At 43.0% G+C, this 21515-nt stretch overlaps 1 protein-coding gene across 2 annotated transcripts in view; it reads left to right on the top strand.

Moving 5' to 3' along the window:
- ACLY (ATP citrate lyase) overlaps positions 1 to 21515 on the top strand; it is a 137151-nt gene that overhangs the window by 15439 nt on the left and 100197 nt on the right. For both annotated transcript variants that reach the window (XM_040331686.1, XM_040331687.1), the window contains exons 2-3: positions 6431 to 6617; positions 15149 to 15271. In XM_040331686.1, the coding sequence (XP_040187620.1) occupies positions 6459 to 6617; positions 15149 to 15271 (282 nt within the window). In that variant the 5' untranslated portion in view covers positions 6431 to 6458. The remainder of the gene's footprint in view (positions 1 to 6430; positions 6618 to 15148; positions 15272 to 21515) is intronic.

Genomic DNA, 21515 nt, shown 5'->3' with positions numbered 1-21515 from the left:
TTTGCGGCGATACCTCACGTGTGGTTTAAACACAGTTTTCATATGCAGGTGCTACTCACGTACACAATAATTTTTTTCCTCTGAAACGGCTGAGATCTGTGTAGAAGAGGGTGGGGCTGCCTGTGATCTCAGTGCAGCCGAGTTTAAAAAGAAACGGCAATTGCATGAAAATATGGATAGATGGATAGAACGAGAGAGGTTGTTGCAATATTTTATGTCACACTGTATCTTTAAAATACAATTTTTTTTTGTAAAAGTAAAGTAAAGTTAGCCCGATTTTTTTTTTTTTTTTTTTTTTTTTTTTTTTTTTTTTTTTTTTTTTTTTTTTTTTGTATATTGTCAAAGATAATGTTATGCCGTGAGAATCGTGATGTTTAGTCTAAGCAAGAAATCGTGATTCTCATTTTGGCCAGAATAGTGCAGCTCTACTTTCTGCTATTAAACATATCCAATAAAAAAAATAAAACTTTCTTCATCGATTTTTAGGTCAATGTATATTCTGCTACATATTTTTGGTAAAATTTTTTATCTCGAAGTGTATATTAATTTGTTTGGACAAAAGTTATAGCGTCTACAAACTATGGGGTGTTTTTTTTTTTTTATTTTTTTTTTATTTTACTAGTAATGGCAGTGAACTTATGATACTGCGAAAGACATTCTGACAGTAATTGACACTTTTTAGGACCATTGACACAAATGCAGTGATCAGTGCTAAAAACTATGCACTGTCACTGTATTATGACACTGGATGGGAAGGGGTTAACTGTTTCTGTGTACTAAGGGAGGTGCTTTTACTAGGGGGGGGAAACATGGATCTTTGTCCCTGTGTTGCGAGAACACAGGATCCATGCCTTTCCTACTGATAGAATGGCAATCTGCTTTGTTTACATAGACAGACTTGCATTCTGCCTCTGTACCGAATGATCGGCGGGTGCCGGTGGACATAAAGCGCTGCTGTGTATAATCTGCAGGAGCAGGCCAGGGGTGGAGTGCAAGTGCACAGCTGCCGCCCTGTAGTCGTAAAACTGCTATGGGGCAGATGGTAACGGGTTAACCACGTGTGTGTGTGTGTGTGTGTGTGTGTGTGTTTTTTTTTTTTTTTTAAGGTTGCTCAGATTGGCTGAATCGCTAGCAAAAAATGCATTTTAGGGCCACCAGAAAGTATTCTAGCTCCTTTTTAGTTGTCTGTTCCACCCACGGAATGAATGCGTAGGCCAGTGTCATTTCTCCAATGTGTTCCACACTGCAGGGAGCTTACTACATAAGAGTCAGCGCGATAACTTGCAGAACAAGGGAGCTGTGTAATGGTGAGATCAGCGAACATTTAATCCCCTGTGTAGAGAACGTTTGTAGAAGGCAGTGAAGTATACAGAGTGTGCACAGAACAGGCCTACAAAGCATGCTGTGAACGTCTCCATAGCTTTTTTTCATCACTTACCTGATCTAATGGGAATACTTTATAGAAACTGAGGAACAAGAAAAAGGAGATCGTCATTGTTTTTGGGTTCAGACTTTGCCTGTTATTCATACTTCAGTATAACGTGAAAATAAAGTTGAATTATTTGAAGGCATGATTTGGATTAGGATTTTAATACAATAAGTAGGGATGCATCAATACCACTTTTTTATGTACGCGTACTGATGCTTTATATCAGGTACTCGCCAATACCAATTACCGATACCTATCGTGCAGTGCAACTTGAGCTCAAATCGCAATGCAAAGAATCGCATGTGTTTTAAGTTGTGATTCCTGTCCGAATCGCATGCAGTTTTCCGCACTGCGCCTGTGAACCCAGGCCAAGATCCCTATCGCTAGCCTGGGTTTTCACTGCACACACGACTGTCACAAAGCTTGTGGTCCTTCCGATCCATCCATCCTTGCAATGTGGCTGCTGTATATTCCTCCAGATGCATACTGAAAAGACTGAGCCGGAGTGTGTCCACAAGAGATGCAATGCGGACAGCAAGAGCCACTGATTGTGACAGCAACCGGTGAATTGTCAAATCATTGGTGCCTGTGTTCCAGTCCAGTGTTCTGTAAATATAACCAATTCATTGAGATCGCCAATCACGTCCCTTCCAGTTACTGTAAAGCATCAGTAACTGGAGATTTAGACGAGTTGCTGATTTGACACATCGGCAAGCATGTACACGATATTATGAGTGGACATTGTTTATTCCGCCTGATACTAACCAACAACATGGCCGCCTCCAAGGCGGCGACAACTTTTTCCTTCTTAGCCACTGTTCTTTGAAAACGTCAAACTCTGTACTTGAGTGTATTATGCTTGCTGTTGTTTGGTGTCAAAACAGCAACTCCCCTCTAAATCTTGCTCTTATGGGATGACATGTCGGATGTAACGTGTCCACCTAGGGCGGACTAAATACAAAATTGTCCTCTAAATCTCCAATTACTCGTGCTTTACAGTAACTGGAAGTGACATGATTGGAGATCTCGATGAATTGGCAGCAGGCTGGGGGAAGGTGTGCCAGAGGCGGCAGTGCTGCAACGTGTTTCTGAGGGCGCCGCCTCCTTCAAGCATGCTTGGTGTACCCCTCCAGCCTCCCTAGAAGGCAGACTCAAGATCTCGAGAGTAATGCCGCATACACACGACCGTTTTTCATGACGAGAAAAATTCCATTTTTTTTTTTTTGTGGAAAACGATCGTGTGTCTGCTCCAGAGCATTTTTCTTGACGAGAAAAATGGGCGTTTAAAAATTTAGAACCTGAAAAGCACGAAGGCTGAAAAGCGCAAATCGGCTCTCACCACACTTTTTACTAACACGCGATAACACAAAATTGGCCGAAGCTGCCCAAAGGGTGGCGCCATTCGAATGGAACTTCCCCTTTATAGTGCCGTCGTACATCACCGCGCTTTTCTCAAGCATTTTTTATTTTTTCATGATCGTGTGTATGCACGGCAGGCTTGAGAGGAATCTCGTCGAGAAAAACTTTGTTTTTTTCAATGACATTAATAACGGTTGTGTGTACGCCGCATAACAGTTAACGCTTTTCTGTCAATTAATTTATCACAGTAATACGGAAGAGTATGTCTACTGACAGGGAATCTGCATGTTTTTCGGATAGGAATCCCACCGCATTCCTGTTCAAATCGTATACGATTCTTCCAAAAACTTATCAGAGCATTTTCACGAGTACAAATACTTTGTATCGGCCCAACCCAACTTAATTCTTCTAAATTGGTGTAATAAATGCTCAAATTCACCCTATTTTTAATAGTATGGAAGTGACTGCTGGCCTTTGCACTCTAGATGCCTAAAACCCGTCCCATCAGCGGGGATCTCGGCCCCTCCCTCTGCAATGCTCGGAGTAGGGAAGAGAGCCCTGGCAGGTCATGTAAGCGCCCAGTGGCGCTGTAACAAAGGTATTTGGCACACTAATATTACAAAACGTACACATTGTACATTATATAATACTGTAATAGAGTGCATTCTAGGATTTTACAGCCACTTTAACTCAGTTCACACTGGGGATTCCTAAATTCATAATACTAAATGCTAATGACTCCTGAGCTGATAGGCAGGGAGGGAGAGGGAAAGAAGACATGGGGCACAGGAACTTGAAAATTATACATTACATAAGACCTACACTGAAAATAAGCCCTACTGTGTCTTTTGTTGCCAAAATGTAATATAAGACCCGGGCTTATTTTCAGGTAAACACAGTAGATTGTGGATGCCCGTAGATTTCGAGATTTTAGTGTTGGTGTGAACTTCTACTTTAAATCGGGCCCCTAATGTATGTTTTTATACAGGTTTACTGAAAGTTCTTCAGTGTTAATTCTATAACCCAAATTGGGGCCATAGCTGAGAAGTGCTAAACATCTCAATTTTTCTTTGCTTTAAATTAAATACTGCTGCACACAGGTTTTTATCTTTATTTTTTTTATCTTAATGTATAGACTGCATTAAGATAAAAAAAATTCTGCCTTTTATAACCACTTTCATTTCTTATTTCAGCCCCTGGCTGTTCTGCTTGTTAGGAAATTGATGCACATGCCGTATTCTTTCATGCATTAGGCAGATGTCGTCTTGCTTTTAAAATATGTTCTGTGGAATAGAAACCTTACAATTGCACAATAGAGACGAGATCTCATCCACTATTCTTTATACTATCCCTCTCCCAAATTACAAAGAAGAAAAAGTGAATTGGAAGAGCTGTGTGTATGACCGCCAAAGGCGATATATCTCATGCAGTTTGTTGAAGGATTGTGTGTGTGTGTATATTCTAAAATACTGTGACACGTCAGGGTTCCTTAGCTCCATGGTAGTGTCGGAACAGTGAGTATACTCCACCCCAGGTATAGTTTTTAGGGCCCCCCTGCAGGGCCGGTGCAAGGATTTTTGCCAACTCAGGCGAAGGTGCATTTTAAACGCAGCTTCCTGGCTGTTCTGTCCCTCATGGACTGCCTCTCAGGCCTTGCTCTGTCCTGACCTGGACACCATGGTGCACACCAACACCTCTCGTGCCTCCCTTCACACACTGACCTCGGGAGGGTGGGGCTCTGAGCTCTGTGTGCCATTAGTGTGCTTGCTAAACCACCATTCTACCCAGTGGCACAGAGCCACCCTGCTAATATATATAGCGACAGGAAAGCATACAGTGGGGGTTATTTACGAAAGGAAAATCCACTTTGCATTGCAAGTGCACTAGGAAGTTCAGTCCCTGTAGATCCGAGGGGGACATGCAAGGAAAATAAAACAGCTTTTTTGCTTGCACATGATTGGATGATAAAATCAGCAGAGCTTCCCCTCAGATCTACAGCAACTCACAGTATACCCCCAGTATCTCACAAAAGTGAGTACACCCCTCACATTTTGTAAATATTTTATTATATCTTTTTTCATGTGACAACACTGAAGAAATAACACTTTGCTACAATGTAAAGTAGTGAGTGTACAGCTTGTATAACAGTGTAAATTTGCTGTTCCCTCAAAATAACAACACACAGCCATTTAATGTCTAAACCGCTGGCAACAAAGGCGAGTATACCCCTAAGTGAAAATGTCCAAATTGGGCCCAAAGTGTCAATATTTTGTATGGCCACCATTATTTTCCAGTTCACCAGATCTTCGCAGGTTGTCGCTGGAGTCCTCTTCCACTCCATGACGACATCACAGAGCTGGTGGATGTTGGAGACCTTGCGCTCCTCCACCTTCTGTTTGAGGATGCCCCACAGATGCTCAATAGGGTTTGGGTATGGAGACTTGCTTGGCCAGTCCATCACCTTTACCCCCAGCTTCTTTAGCAAGGCATTGGTCATCTTGGAGGTGTGTTTGGGTTGTTATGTTGGAATACTGCCCTGCGGCCCAGTCTCTGGAGGGAGGGGATAATGCTCTGCTTCAGTAGGTCTTGGTACATGTTGGCATTCATGGTTCCCTCAATGAACTGTAGCTCCCCAGTGGCGGCAGCATTTATGCAGCCCCAGACCATGACGCTCCCACCACCATGCTTGACTGTAGGAAAGACGCACTTGTCTTTTTACCCCTCACCTGGTTGCTGCCACACATACCTGACACCATCTGAACCAAACAGGACACGGTTTCAGTAATCCATAGCCTTAGTCTGCTTGTCTTCAGTAAACTGTTTGCAGGCTTTTTGTGCCACATCTGTAGAAGAGGCTTCCTTCTGAGCCATGCAGACCAATTTTAATGCATTGTGAAACAACCTCTGCAAATGACACTGAGCATGTGCACTCAACTTCTTTGGTCGACCATGGCGAGGCCTGTTCTGAGTGGAACCTGTCCTGGTAAACTGCTGTATGGTCTTGGTCACCGTGGTGAAGCTCAGTTTCAGGGTCTTGGCAAATTTCTTATAGCCTACCTAGGCCATCTTTATGTAGAGCAACAATTTTTTTTTTTTTTTTTTTTTTATCCTCAGAGTTCTTTGCCATGTTGATCTTCCAGTGACCAGTATGAGAGAGTGAGAGCGATGACACCAAATGTAACCACTTTAAGATCGGGCCTATTTTTCAAAATTGTTAAAATCATTACTTATTTATTTTGCTAGAAAAGTACTTGGAAACTTCAGACATTTTTTATATATATATATATATATATATATATATATATATATATATATATATATATATATATATATATATATATATATATATATATATATATACCCTAGAGAATATATATATATATATATACCCTAGAGAATAAAATTGCAGTCGTTGCAATACTTTCTGTCACACCGTATTTGCGCAGTGGTTTTACAGGCGCATCAGTACCTTTTTTTTTTTTTTTTTTTTTTTTAAATGATTGTTAATTTAATTAGGAAAAGTCCGACTAATGGAGAATTTAAATTGTAAACCTGAACTCCTGTGTTTTTTATGATTTCTCTTTTTTTTTTTTTTTTTTTTTTGTTTATTACTCACTTGGGTTTGCTTTCTTCTGTATCCAGATATCCTTCCACATAATCTGGCAGCACCATGTCAGCTAAAGCCATTTCAGAGCAGACCGGGAAAGAATTCCTGTACAAGTACATCTGTACTACAGCTGCCATTCAAAACCGCTTCAAGTATGCCCAAGTGACCTATGACACTGACTGGGACCGGCTGGTGCAAGACCATCCATGGCTGTTGACAGAGGTAAGAAAAAAGATCATTGTCACTACTAAACAGTAGAAGCCATTTTTGGCAATTTTGGAACATTCATATTCATCACTTGGATTTGTTTACTTTAAAGCTGAATTCCATATATAATGTAGTAATAATAATAATACAAGGCAATCTCAAGCTCTGAATAGTGGTTGATTATAATCAATCAAACACTATTCAGAGCTTGAGATTGCCTTGTAGTATTATTATTACAAGGTGTTCTTTGATTGGATGGGGTAGACATCACAGTTTCCACTCCTACAATAATAGAACATCTTGTCTCCATTGAGAAAAATACAAGGTATTTAGTAATAGGTGTCTGCAGAGCGTGCGACTCGCCGTGTCCATGGATATAAGTTCAGCCAGATCAGCATGTATGGCCACAGAGGTTGGATCTTCCCCACTCAATCAGTGCTTCAGGTTATAGCTGGCAATGCTGATCAATGTATTCTGATGGTGGTGAAATATCCATGCTGGCAAAATACAATAGCTTAGTGGGGAGGATTCCCCCATCTACATCAAGTGTGAGGTTGGGTTTTTATTTTTTTTTTTTTTTTTTTTTTTTTTTTTTATTTAACCCGCTGCTTGAACAAAAAATTTTCAAGCAGTTTACACAATGTATTAATTTATGGGCTGCCTTAAACTCCAGCAGGAAAAAAAACTGAAGGAGTGTGCATGTCACAAAAGGGAGATCCATTCTATTTGGTTCCGATTCAGCAGGGAATTTGTTCATGGATCTGCTGATCAGAACAGGCCAGGCCCATGTGAAAGGGGCCTTCGTTTGGGAGCACATACTGCAGATAGTTTCAACCTGCTAGGAGAGAAACGGCAACAAACAAAAGGTTGTCTAACCTGTCTAGTTTCTATTCTTCTAGATAAACCTCTGACAGTAGTATTAGCAGGTTAATTTTAAACATTGGGTCTTTAACCAGCTGAAAAATATCTAAATAAGAATCTGTTGTCTCTATGGTCTGAATAGTTACACCACTTTTACCTACAGGTAAGCCTATAATGAGGATTACTTGTAGGTCCTGGAAATGTCTCCTAAACCTGCACGGATGCGGCCACCAGTGGGACATTGCATGCTTCGTTTGCATGTAAGTGCAACATAATAGGCTAGTATGCAATGCACACTAGCCCATTATGCTTTTACTTTGCAGGGAACAAAAGAGGAAGTAAAACCCATCAGGGTTTGCTTCTTCTTTAAAGGCCACCGCCTATACATGCCTATACATTTCCTCCAGCACCGCAAGTGGTCGTGGTCTTCCATCATCGGAGGGTCACCTGGGACGTGTGCACATTTGGATTTTGCCTTTTACAGATATGTACTTTTAACATGTGAGTTGTTATAAAAAAATGTAATAAACCCTTTGCCCATTGCTGCACTTAGATGGCACGTCCCTGTCTTTCTTTACTGGGTTCGCACAGGAGCGGTTGGGGAAACCGCATGCTATTCAGACAGTAATAGCATCGCATTCCTGTTTAAATCGCATGCGATTCTTTGCAGTGCAATTTGAGCCCATTAATTTTTTATATTTCTGTATCGGTAAGTACTTGACCGAAAGTATTGATACTCTTACTCGCCAGTAAAAAAAAAATGGTATCAATGCAATCCTGCCGTCAATGGATTCCCACAACACCATGTGTGTAAAGCTTCTTTTTTTTTTTTTTAAACCCATCACCTTACTTACTAGCGCTGATCGTATGTGGGTCAGATTTCCAGCATGCCTGTTATGAGACCAGCTTCTGTAGAACAAAGTGATCAGCGGTCTTTGATTGCTTGGTTGTCCGCCTTGGAGCCAGCAGGAGGCAGATGCAACATCAGACCGATGCTGCATCCACCTAGGTAAGTATAATAATAAAAAGTCCCACACTTTTCTCTTTTAAGTAGGTTAAATTAAAGGGACAGCAGAGGAGTAATCGGGCAGCCACTGAAACCACACCCTGAACTGTCCAAACAGAGTTTAGTTTGAGCTGGTGGTATGTGGTGTCTTCTGTTCCAAAGACTAATTTTCAACAGGATTTTATTAATAATATTACATTTTTTAGAATGTTTGTTCAATCATTTTATAAAAAAAAATACTCCAGCTGAGCCAGTCCACACAGGGGAGGTCACTAGTATAAAGAACACATCCACCCTTGCAACTAACACACTTAGGCTGATTCAGAAAGAGTTAGGCCGGCTTATCAGTAGATAAGCCGACCTAACTCAGAATCTACGCCGCCGTATGTTTAAGCGTATGCTCAAACAGAGATACGCTTAAACATATCTTAGATTGCAATTTTTCGGATGGCCGCTAGGTGGCTCTTCCATTGCGGCCGGCGTAGATTATGTAAATGAGCTTGTACGCTGATTCACGAACGTACGCCCGGCCGCCGCAGTCGAAATTACGTCGTTTCCGTAAGGCCTTAGGCGGCCTAAGGTTATTCCACCTATGAGGTGGAATAACAATGTTAAAGTATGGCCGCCGTTCCCGCAGCGAGGTTTGAATTTTTTACGTCGTTTGCGTAAGTCGTCCGCGAATCGGGAGTTACGTAGTTTACGTCCACGTCAAAATCAATAGGCCCGTACGGCGTACTTGGCCGCAATGCGCACTGGGAAATGTAGGCGACCGGCGCAAACGCAGTAGCAAAAGACGTCAAACGTGAGGTCAAGCCTCATTACCATACAACACGCCCCCCTCCAACCAATTTGAATTAGGCGCCCTTACGCCCGCCGCGATTACACTACGCCGCCCTAAGTAAGGAGGTAAGTGCTTTGAGAATCATGTACTTGCCTCTCTTACTTAAGGTGGCGTAGTGTAAACACGCTAGGCTACGCCGTCTTAACATTGCACTGCTGTACCTGAATCTACCTAACTGTACCTAACATGATTGTATCTTGAACCCCCCCCCCCTTTCAATATGTTCGTTGCATTCCCTCTCTTGTAGCACCTGCGGCAAGCAGACGGTTTTCCTCACATTGCACATTTTGAAATAATGGCTTTTCTTCCAATCTGTTATGCTTGCCCTTGCCTCCCCCTCATACACCTATTGGTAACCTTGGCAGTACAAGCTGTGTTCTTGTACTTGTCCTTGTTTTCACTGTACACAAAAATCCTCTGCCAAGGCACTAGAACTGTATGAAAGGCGCACAATCTGAATAAGAACGTCCTCGGAGCCATCCACTTAGTGCTGATGAATGAGGAGTCGCAGCCATTAAATCTTTCTTTATCTGCAGAATATCTATTTACAGTCTGGCTGGAGGCCAAGTCATTGAGAAATATTTAATCATCCAAAGTTTAATCTAGTTAATGCAGTGCGGCAGGGAGACCTGGAAGTATGCACACAGAGAAACTGTTATGATGCATAGTAATTTCTGCATGAATAGGAAAGGTCAGTGTCTCGGTGTCTTGACGTCTCCACCCTGCTCTGCAATGCGTTCTACGTTTTTTTTGCTACTTTTGTGACGAGGAATAGATTTCATTTCTATGACTAAGTATATATAAGTCTGAAAAATTGGGTGGTTCTTTTAGCCAATACTGTATACACTAGTATTCAGAAGTTTTGATGGTAGTAATCATTTCTATCAAGATAACAATGTTGATCATGGCTCTGCTGAAGGGTTTGTGTAATGTGTTAATCCATGCTGTCCTTTTCAAGATACAGCCTTCTGAAACTTTATTTTGTGTGTATTATGTAAGAGAGCAGTCAATAGTAGTCTATTAGGGCTGACTAAAGTTGGCCATAGATGGATCGAAATTCAGCTGGTTCAGCATCCATGGCTGTTCCTGTTCGAGAGGAGTCGAGCTAGTTATTGTGTCTTTGGAACATTTGTGTTTTGATCAGTGCATGCAGCCAATTTGCTGTAGCGCTGACCAGTGTATTTTATTTTTTTAAATCATGACTGCGACATTGTGGTGAACACTTTTGACACATTTTTAGGAACATTGTCATTTTTACAGCGATCGGTGCTATAAAAATGCACTGATTACTGTGAAAATGGCAGTGAAAGGGTTAACCACTAGGTGGCGCTGTAGGGGTTAAGTGTGCCTAGGGATGTGTTCTAACTTCTAACTGTAGGGGGGGGGTGAGCTGTGTGTGTGACAAGACAGTCATCACTGCTTCTGATTAAGCGGTGATTAGTGTCATTGTCACTAGGCAGATTGGGGAGATGCTTGTTTACATCAGCGTCTCCCCGTTCTTCCTCACCATGAGACGATCGCGGGTATCCCCGCGGGACCCGCAGTCGGGCTCACTGAGTTTGCGGCGGGTGCGCGCCCCATCCACAATGATGCTTCCTTAAAGGGGACGTATATATACGTCCTTCTGCCCTTATCTTAATGCATTCTATGCACCCCACAATTACCTACCTGAGCCCCTTCTCTCGCCAGCGATGTCCACGATCCCCCTCAGCCATCCAGAACACTCCTCCTGATTGGCTGAGACAGAGCAGCAGCACCATTGGCTCCTGCGGCTTTCAATGAAAGTCAGCCAATCGGGGGGGTGAGGGTGAGGCCAGATCAGGGCTCCATGTCTGAATGGATACACGGAGCTCTGACTTGGCTTGGGTGCCCCCCTGTCGCAAGCTGCTGGCTGATGGGCACTCAAAGGAGGGAGGGGCTAGGAGCAGCGAAGAGGGACCTGAGAATAGGAGGATCAGGGCTGCTCTGTGCAAAACCACTGCACAGAGGATGCAAGTATAACATGTTTGTTATTTAAAAAACAAAACAAAAAAAAAATATATACTTTCACATATTTTCTGCAAAGGTTAACAAACACTGGACACCTTCCACAGCCTCTGGTCCTTGCTGTATTTGTCTATTGGTTTGCTAAGCTGTCAGCACCTTGCAGCTGGTCCAGCGATCTCAGGATCTGAAACGCCCACTTTTCCCCCTCTTCTCCATGCTTTGCTACCAGGATGGACCAGATCAACTTATTTTGATGGTACTGGCCAATCGGAATCAATATCGTCCATCCCAGAAGCGCAGCACAGAGAAGAGTGGATAATTCATATCCCCAGACCGTTGGAACAGCTGGGGGTTGCTGATGGCTCGGTAAGTACTGCGGGGAAGGTGCAGAGCTTGTTCACATTTTTTACATTTTTATCTGTAAGGGTAATGGGCTCACTTGCTGGTTGCTGCCTAGCTCATCAGTGTAGCCTCACCAATGCCCATCAATGCAGCCCGATAAGTGCCTGTCACGGAACCCTGTCACACTCCGCTTGAGTGCTTCTGTCAGTATACAGCCTCCTCCAGACTGAACATCAGAGATCAGATGTTATAGCTACCCGTACAACACTAGCCAACACTAGCTTGTAAGAACATTGAGCACATCCACAAGAGCACAACCCCCCCCCCCCCCGATCATATTGCCCTCACAATAGAAACTGTAACCAAGAACATAATTAACAAAAGTTAATTAACTTGTCACTTAACCCAGCCTAGGTGACTCAAATCCCACTTAGACAATGTTGTGATTAATCGGACATCCCCACTTCAGGTCAGACTTGCCGGCATCAAACAGCATACAAAAAGGCTGACCATACATTATACAATGTTATTTTTTGTCCAGTTTTCCTTAAGATCTACCCAAAACCATATGATATGAGGTCAGACTTTAAACACTATGCAATCAGGCAGGTCCTTGCACTACATAGTTGAAGGTAAATCTACAGGAAATTGAACAGGAGAATTGTATAATGCATGGGCAGCTTAAAGCTGGCCATACATTTTATAACATTTTCTTATTCAATTTCCTTTAGATTTACTCAACTATGTAGTAGGAGGACCTGCCTGATTGCATACTAATTTTAAAGTGTTTAGGTTTGACCTCCCTATTATATGGTTATGGTAAATCTAAAGGAAAATGTGTATAATGTATGGGCAGCCTTAGTTGGGTGGAAAATTATCAGATGTAGTCACTGTTTGGCAGCACAATTACATCGAGATATGGGTGTGGCAGATGCCTGAAATATAACAAGCTGGCAATGGAGAATTCTCTAGTGTGGATGAGGGGGAACCATTGATTTTTTTTTTTCTCTACTTTACTTTATCCCATTAACCATTCTACCTAAAACACTGCATAAATCATTGTTTCTTATAAAGCACCAAGTTCCTTAGCAGCACTCCTTTTCCTCCAGGAACTCTCATGCATGCAAGCAGTTCAGTTTTTTCCCAAATGTAACACTTCATCAAGTACTTTATTTCTAGATATTTTTTGCACTTCCAAATGCTGAAACGCTTTGTCCTGTGGCGCTCTCTCTCTGTAGTACTTTTTTCTGGACATCAAGCTTCTTTTAGGCTGGGTTCACACATATGCGGTGCGTTTCTGTTACCAGTTCAGGTGTGAATTTTTACCTGAAATCGCACATGGGCCCTTTTTAATTACTTACGGACCGCCCGCCGTCGTTATACGTCGGTAATTTGAAGAGGGATATCGTTGTTATGGCAGCCATAACCCCGGTATCCTCTTTTTCAGCGGTCGGTCCGCTTTCAGGTGAAAGTGGCCTCTACGGTGGATTCACCACAAAATAACTTTTATCGGCGGTGGGAGAGGGGCCCCATCTCCTGCCTCGCTCCGGTCCCCAGCCCCTTGCCGAAGCCATCGGTAGCGGCGGAGGTGATGGGATCCTCTTCCGTGTGTGGTATTGACAATAGTGAGGGGAAGATGGCCCCCACCCGTCTCCATACCATAGCAGGGCGGAAGCAATGTCAAAACATCACTTCCACCCATAGCTCTTGGACCCCTTTCACACTGGGGCATTTAAAAAAAGCGCCTGAAAAGCCTCATCTGCAATCCCAATGTGAAAGCCAGAGTGCTTTCAGAGCCCTTTCACACTGCCAGCACCTGAAAAACGCTGGTAAAGCTCCGCTAAGACCCCTTTCACATTGGGGTGTTTTTTCAGGTGCTTTGGTGTTAAAAAATAAGCGCCTCAATGGGAAGGGGCGCTTTAGGAGCAGTGTATTCACCTCTCCTAAAGCGCTGCAAATAAGCTGCTTGCAGGACTTTTTTGGACGCCCTGCCAGCGCAGCGCCTCAGTGTGAAAGCACTCGGGCTTTCACATTGGGTATGCAGATAAGGCTTCTCTACATGCGTGTGTTTTTTTTTTTTTTTTTCTATTACAATGGATGTTTACATTCCTTGTAATAGGAATGAAAGTGACTTATTATATATATATATATATATATATATATATATATATATATATATATATATATATATATATATATATATATATATATATATAATTTTTTTTACAAAGAACCGTGTAAAAATTAATGTGCCACTGTCCTGCCAAGCTCACATGCAGAAGCATACGTGAGCAGTGGCCGCATATAAAAACGGTGTTCAAACCACACATGTGAGGTATCGCTGCGATAGTAATAATTCTAGCCATAGACCTCTTCTGTAACTCAAAACCTGCAACCTGTATAATTTTTTTTTTTTTTTAAACGTCACTTATGGAGATTTTTAAGGGTAAGGCCGCGTAAACACGAACAGTTAGACCGATGAGAATGGTCTGATGGACCGTTTTCATCGGACCAAACCGATCGTGTGTGGGCGCCATCGGTTATTTATCCATAGGTTAAAAAAAAGCCAACTTGTTTTAAATTTAACCGTTAGAAAAAAAAACGATCGTCTGTGGGCACGTCCATTGGTTAAAAATCCACACATGCTCAGAATCAAGTCGATGCATGCTTGGAACCATTGAACTTCGTTTTTTTTTTTTCAGCACGTCATTGTGTTTTACGTCACCGCGTTCTAACACGATCGTTTTTTTAACTGATGGTGTGTAGGCACGACGGACCATCGGTCAGCTTCATCGGTTAACTGATGAAAACCGTTTTCATCGGATGGACCGATCGTGTGTACAGGGCTTTAAAGTTTGTCGCCATTCCACGAGGGGCCGCAATTTTAAAGCGTGACATGTTGGGTTTTAATGTACTCGGCGTAACATTATCTTTCACAATAAATATATATATATATATATATATATATATATATATATATATATATATATATATATATATATATATATATATATAAAAATTGGGCTAACTTTACTATTTTTTTTTAATTTAAAAAAGTGTATTTTTTCCAAAAAAGTGTGCTTGTAAGATCGCTGCGCAAATATGGTGTAACAAAGTATTGCAGCGGCCGAAATGTTATTCTCTAGGATGTTAGAAAAAAAAAAAAAATATATAATATATATATATATATATAATATAAAATATATATTTTGGTGGTTCTAAGTAATTTTCTCGCAAAAAAAATGTTTTTAACTTGTAAACACCAAATCTCAAAAAGAGGCTCGGTCCTTAAGTGGTTAAAATCATTGTTATATTTATGAAAATATTCAAAAAAAATCTAATACAAAAAAGAAAAAAAAAATCATGGTATGATTTAGTCTGCTGTAGAATTTGCCCAAACCTGAAATATTTTAATGGACTCATAACCCTTTTAGCTTTTTCAGCTTTCTTATTGTTGTGCTAGATCTAAGGTAAATCTTTTTTGCTCATTGCTTTGTACTTCTTTTTCAGCCTCTGGTGGTGAAACCTGACCAACTTATCAAACGTCGTGGGAAACTGGGACTTGTAGGAGTTAACTTAAATTTGGACCAAGTAAAGAGTTGGCTGAAGCAACGTTTGGGAAAGGAAACTACAGTAAGTGTCTATATGTCTGTACAGATTTGCTAGCTATGAGATAATTGGCGTGAGGCATGTATTTGGTGTATGTATGTATGTATATGTATATATAATATATATACACACACACACACTAAAAATAAATACTAATTTGTTGGTAAGTGACACCCAACCAATTCAATTCAAAGTGTAAGTTCACCTTTTTGCAAAAAATAAAAAGGTGATCTAACACCCCACACGCATGGTCCCTGCTGCACTTACCTCCTGGGTAAGTGCCCACACAGCCAGTGCTGAGGTTTGGGGATTTGGAAGCCCTGTCTGTCTTCCCTTTCTGTCCTTGGGCCCTTTTTACACTGGGGCGGGAGGTGCGGTGGCGGTTTAGCGCCGCTATACCGTCGGAATTGCGGTGGTATTCGGCTGATAGCGGTGCGGTTTTAACCCCCGCTAGCGGACGAAAAAGGGGTTAATACCGCCCCAATGCGCCTCTGCAGAGGCGCATTGCCGGCGGTATAGCTGCGGTTTCCCATTGCTTTCGGCATGCGCCGTCCGTGAACGTAACCCAGTGCGCATGCTCCAAATTAACCCGCAAAAAGCCAATGCTTTCGACGTGAACGTGAATTACGCACAGCCCTCTTCGCGAACGACTTACGCAAACGATGTAATCAACGATTAACATAGGATACGCCTCGTATAGCTGGGGTAACTTTATGCTGGAAAAAAGCCTAACGTAAAAAAATGCGCCGGGCGGACATACCTTTCTGAATTGGCGTATCTACCTAATTTGCATATTCCTTGCGTAAATCGACGGAAGCGCCACCTAGCGGCCAGCGTAAATATGCAATGGTGTAAGACTTGCACCAGTCGGATCTTGGCAAAATTCTGGCGTATCTTGTTTTCTGAGTACAGAAAAAAGATACGCCGGAGCATCCTAGAAGTTACGCGGCATATCAATAGATACGCCAGCGCAACTTCTTTCTGAATCTAGCCCTGGTGTTGTGTGTGTGTGTGTGTGTGTGTGTGTGTGTGTGTGTGTTTTTTTTTTTTTTTTTTCCCTTCTTTACAGGGCTAGATAGATTAGTGTTAGAATGTTGGTGTCTGTAAATACAGGGATTTTAGTTTTTAGCAAGGAATTCCACTTTAAGAAATACACATGGGGCCAGATCCACAAAAGGGATACGCTGGCGTATCTACTGATACGCCGTCGTATCCCTGTTTCTATCTATGGAACTGATCCACAGAATCAGTTTCTCATAGTTAGGCAGAAGATTCGGCATATGTAAGGGACTTACACTGTCGGATCTTAGGATGCAGTACCGCATCCGCCGCTGGGGGCATTTTGAGTCGAAATGCCGCGTCGGGTATGCAAATTAGCACTTACGGAGATCCACAAAGCTTTTACGCTTCGTTTTTTTCTCCGTAAGTATTACTTTGCAAACGCAAAATTAAGGCTGCTTTTACAAGGTGTAAAGTTAGTACACCATGTAAAAGTAGACCCTTCTTTCCCGCGACGCTGTCATTTTTTTTTTTAAACTTTTTTTTTTACCCCGCGCGATTCACAAAACTCGGCGTAACGTAAAACCGCGCAAAGCACGTCGGGAAAATTACGTCGGGAGCATGCGCAGTACGTCAGGTGCGGGAGCGCGCCTAATTTGAATGGGACTCGCCCCATGATATTAGAAACGCCTTGCGCCGGACGATTTTAAGTTGCACCGCTCAAAATTTCTAGGTAAGTGCTTTGTGGATCGGGCACTTGGGTAGAGATTTTGCGGCGGTGTAACTTAAATGGAAAAAAATACGTTGCGCCGGGTTTTTGTGGATCTGGCCCATAGAGCCCAAGGCTTAGTTTATTTATTTATTTATTTATTTATTTATTTATTTATTTTTGTGCATTTTTATGATTTATTAAAGTGTTTGTTAACCAAAAAAAAGCACAGAATGTTTGTTTATCACCATATTGCATAGAATGCGTTTAAGGTAAAAAAAAACTTAAGACTTTACAACCCCTTTTACTTTTAGTTTAAAGATTTTCCCTGTCAAACTGACTAACTCCATCTCGCTTCTCTCCTGAGCCTGAGCTTAGTGCTGATACATACTCAAACAAATCTGCCATATAAGGCTACACTCACATGGTCGTAAAAATGTCACTGATCGTAAGGCAAGGAACAAAAGCTCCTGCATAAATGATCAGTAAATAGATCCTTTTTGTTAATACGTAAAAATTGTGCCGTTCATGTATATGCATGTACTCTGCAGACAATTTTTGGATTTTGTGTTATGGATCTGAATGCATTGCATGTTTGCACACCTGTGTGAATGTCTCAATTGAAATCGATGCAGCTGCAATCGGATCAGTGAACACTTTTTAGAACCTTGTGAATGAGGCCCAAAAAGGTTGCTGTCAGTGAAAATTGTAAGAGCAATGGTTTCGTTAATTCACAGTTTTACCCCTGTTTAGCAGCTGGACAGAATGTCGGCTATCGGCCCTGAGCCCAGCCTTGCTGTTGTGAAGGCTTACAGTTTGACACCTCTGTTGTAAATTTAGGAGAGAATACAGCTAAATAGCAGTGCACGCGGCTATTCCGATTGATCGGGCTACTCTGATTGATCGGCGTAGCCTGTGTGAAGTCGAAAGGTGTTTTGGATAGAGTAGGAAAAAGGTAAAACCCCTTTCCGTTTTTGCTGCCTTTGTTCCACTGGAGCAATTTCCCTTCATTTTCTGTAGACACAACAGGAAAATGACCGTGTGTGGGCAAAAAAACATCATTATTTGTCTTCTGAAAAACGACCAAAAAATTGGAACATGCTTCAATTTTTTTATGTCATTTTTTTTTTTTTTTTTAAATGTCATTTTTTTTGTGTCATAAATGATCATGTGTGTGTGTGCGCAAAAACGACGTTTTAAACCCGCACATGCCCAGAAGCAAGTTATGAGACGGGAGGTAAAAGTTTAACCACTTCCATACCGGGCCTATTTTGGCACTTTTCTACTACATGCAAAAATCATAATTCTTTTGCTAGAAAATTACTCAGAACCCCCAAACACTATAATAAATATATAAATAAATATATATATATATATATATATATATATATATATATATATATATATATATATATATATATATATATATATATATATATATATATATATATATATATATATATAATATATATATGAAAAATGTTCAGTAATCCCGCCACTGTTCCAGCATGCAGGAAGCTTTTGTGATCTCTTCGCGCAGACAACTTGTACTGCAGCTGCTCGGGCTTGTGACAAGTTTTCTTTCTGCTACAGCCCGCCGAGGTAGGGGGGGGGGGGCGGTGCCGGTGCACTGCCATGAAATGTGTTTTGCCATGAAATGTGATGGTCCGCCTCCATCACATCCCATTGGCTCACTCATGTCATGTGACATATACACACGTCATCAGTCTCAGCTAGGCTATTATAGGGAGAGGATCTCCTCTCCCTGTGATAGCTTGAGTTATATATGTGGATGAGGGCTGAAGTGTCGCCCCTTCACCTCTTCTGCGCCTGCTCCTTCCATAGAACTGAGAGTGATACCCGTGTAACCAAAAGATAATATAAAAGTCGTATTGGAGAGTATGGGGGATTTCCAGGGTGCAGAATCCAACAATCAAAGCACGGAGCTGGTATATAGTGTTAGGAAGGAGAAGCCAGTGTGATATGCACAGCTCTGTGAGCAGCAGCCTGTGTTGCAGTGAGTGCATTGCTGGTGTAACAATGTATAGAAACAATGATCTCTCACACACATCTATAGGCTGCCTCTCCCCTCCTCCTGCTCTCACGCTGTGTGGCCAGCAGCACACACACACCATGGGCAGCCTGTATAATGGAGCAGCCTCCCATCTGCCTGCCCCCCTCTCCTCTCTCTTAGCCCTTTGATAAGCTGCACGGGGGTTGACCTCCCTGGGTGTGCGAGTAAGCTACATTTACTACTACAGCTCCGTGCAGCTATTACAGGGGGAGGAGATCCTCTCCCTATGATAGCCAATAGCCTAGCTGAGACTGATGACGTGTCTATATGTCACATGACATGAGTGAGCCAATGGGATGTGATGGAGGCGGACCATCACATTTCATGGCAAATCGCATTTCATGGCAATGCACCGGCGCGCAGGCTACTAGCAGCGTGGCTGAAGGATTAATTTCTCGTGCTGCTGGAGACTGGGGAAATGTACAGTATTCCTATCATCTCTGATAGGTGCCTCGGCTCTCTAGTGATTGTACATAGTTCTCCAACTCACGTGGGAGCTCACAGGTGTCATCCAATGGACAGTGCTGGAGGGAACAGTGTGTACATGTTAGAGCACACCCCTCTCCTGTATACACACTCTATACACATTTTATATATATCCATCCCCACCCACGGCCAGCTCCATCCATCCATCCATCCCCCTTCACAATACATCCCCCACCCACGGCCAGCTGCATCCATCCATCCATCCCCCTTCACAATACATCCCCCACCCACGGCCAGCTGCATCCATCCATCCATCCCCCTTCACAATACATCCCCCACCCACGGCCAGCTGCATCCATCCATCCATCCCCCTTCACAATACATCCCCCACCCACGGCCAGCTGCATCCATCCATCCATCCCCCTTCACAATACATCCCCCACCCACGGCCAGCTGCATCCATCCATCCATCCCCCTTCACAATACATCCCCCACCCACGGCCAGCTGCATCCATCCATCCATCCCCCTTCACAATACATCCCCCACCCACGGCCAGCTGCATCCATCCATCCATCCATCCCCCTTCACAATACATCCCCCACCCAACGCCAGCTGCATCCATCCATCCCCCTTCACAATACATCCCCCACCCACGGCCAGCTGCATCCATCCATCCCCCTTCACAATACATCCCCCACCCACGGCCAGCTCCATCCATCTCTCCCCCTTCACAATACATCCCCCCACCCACGGCCAGCTGCATCCATCCACCCCCCCTCCCTCCATCCACAGCCAGCACCATCCATCTCTCCCCCTCCACAATGCATCCTCCACCCACGGCCAGCTCCATCCCTCCATCCCCCTCCACAATGCATTCCCCACCCAGGGCCAGCTCCATCCATCCACCCCCTTCCCTCCATCCACAGCCAGCACCATCCATCTCTTCCCCACCCACGGCCAGCATCATCCATCCATCCCCCTCCACAACACATCCACCGCCAGCACCATCCATCTATCCCCCTCCACAACACATCCCCCACCCACACCCAGCACCATTCATCCATCCCCCTCCACAACGCATCACCCACCCACGCCCAGCACCATTCATCCATCCCCCTCCACAATGCATCCCCCAGGCACAGCCAGCACCATCTTTCCCCCTCCACAACACATCACCCACCCACGCCCAGCACCATCCATCCCCCTCCACAACGCATCACCCACCCACGCCCAGCACCATTCATCCACCCCCCTCCACAATGCATCCCCCAGGCACAGCCAGCACCATCTTTCCCCCTCCACAACGCATCTCCCACCCACGCCCAGCACCATCCATCCTCCTCCATAATGCATCCCAATCCAAAAATCGGCCCAAAATATCGGCCGCAAAAATCGGACTCATATATCGGCCATCGGCTGCCCCGATTTTCTAAATATCGGCATCGGCCAGAGAAAAACCCATATCGGTCGACCTCTAATTATAAGAATGTCTAATCTGTAATTTGATGCCTTTTGGAGATTTTTCCATCTTTCCTTGGCTTCGTTATGCACATTAATACACATTTTTACCTGGGGTACCCAAACTTTCGATCCCCACTGTATATTATGTAGATCTATCCTTCCCATAAATCTGTTTTCATAAGATGAGCATTTTATGGAAACGCACTGTGCCGCTTGGTTGCCTATAGCGGATCTATATACAGTTCACATAAACATCTTGATATTTTCCACTCTGAACACCCATATTAATATGTGTCTGTAATACGTGGGTCTGCTTGTTTTGAGCTGTCAAAGCATCCAATTAACAGGATGTATTCTCGCTCTGATTTGGTGCTGGAAGATTGATTGGCTGCCTGCTGTCAGAACACGGTGTGTGATTTAGTGCTCTTGACGAAAAAAACAAAACGGTGACCTGATCTGAATTTTAAATGAAAGGCACTTCTCAGTTTAGAAAAAAAGTTCAACCAAGAAATTTCTCCCGAGTTTGTATTGAGCTTAATTTACAGAACATTGCAGTGCCATTGATCTATGAGCTGTCACTGCGGACTGCTGATCCTAG

Source organism: Rana temporaria, chromosome 12 (genome assembly GCF_905171775.1).
Source record: "Rana temporaria chromosome 12, aRanTem1.1, whole genome shotgun sequence".
NCBI lineage: Eukaryota > Metazoa > Chordata > Amphibia > Anura > Ranidae > Rana > Rana temporaria.
Note: the sequence above shows the minus strand (reverse complement) of the source record. Positions and strands in the feature narration are given on the sequence as shown.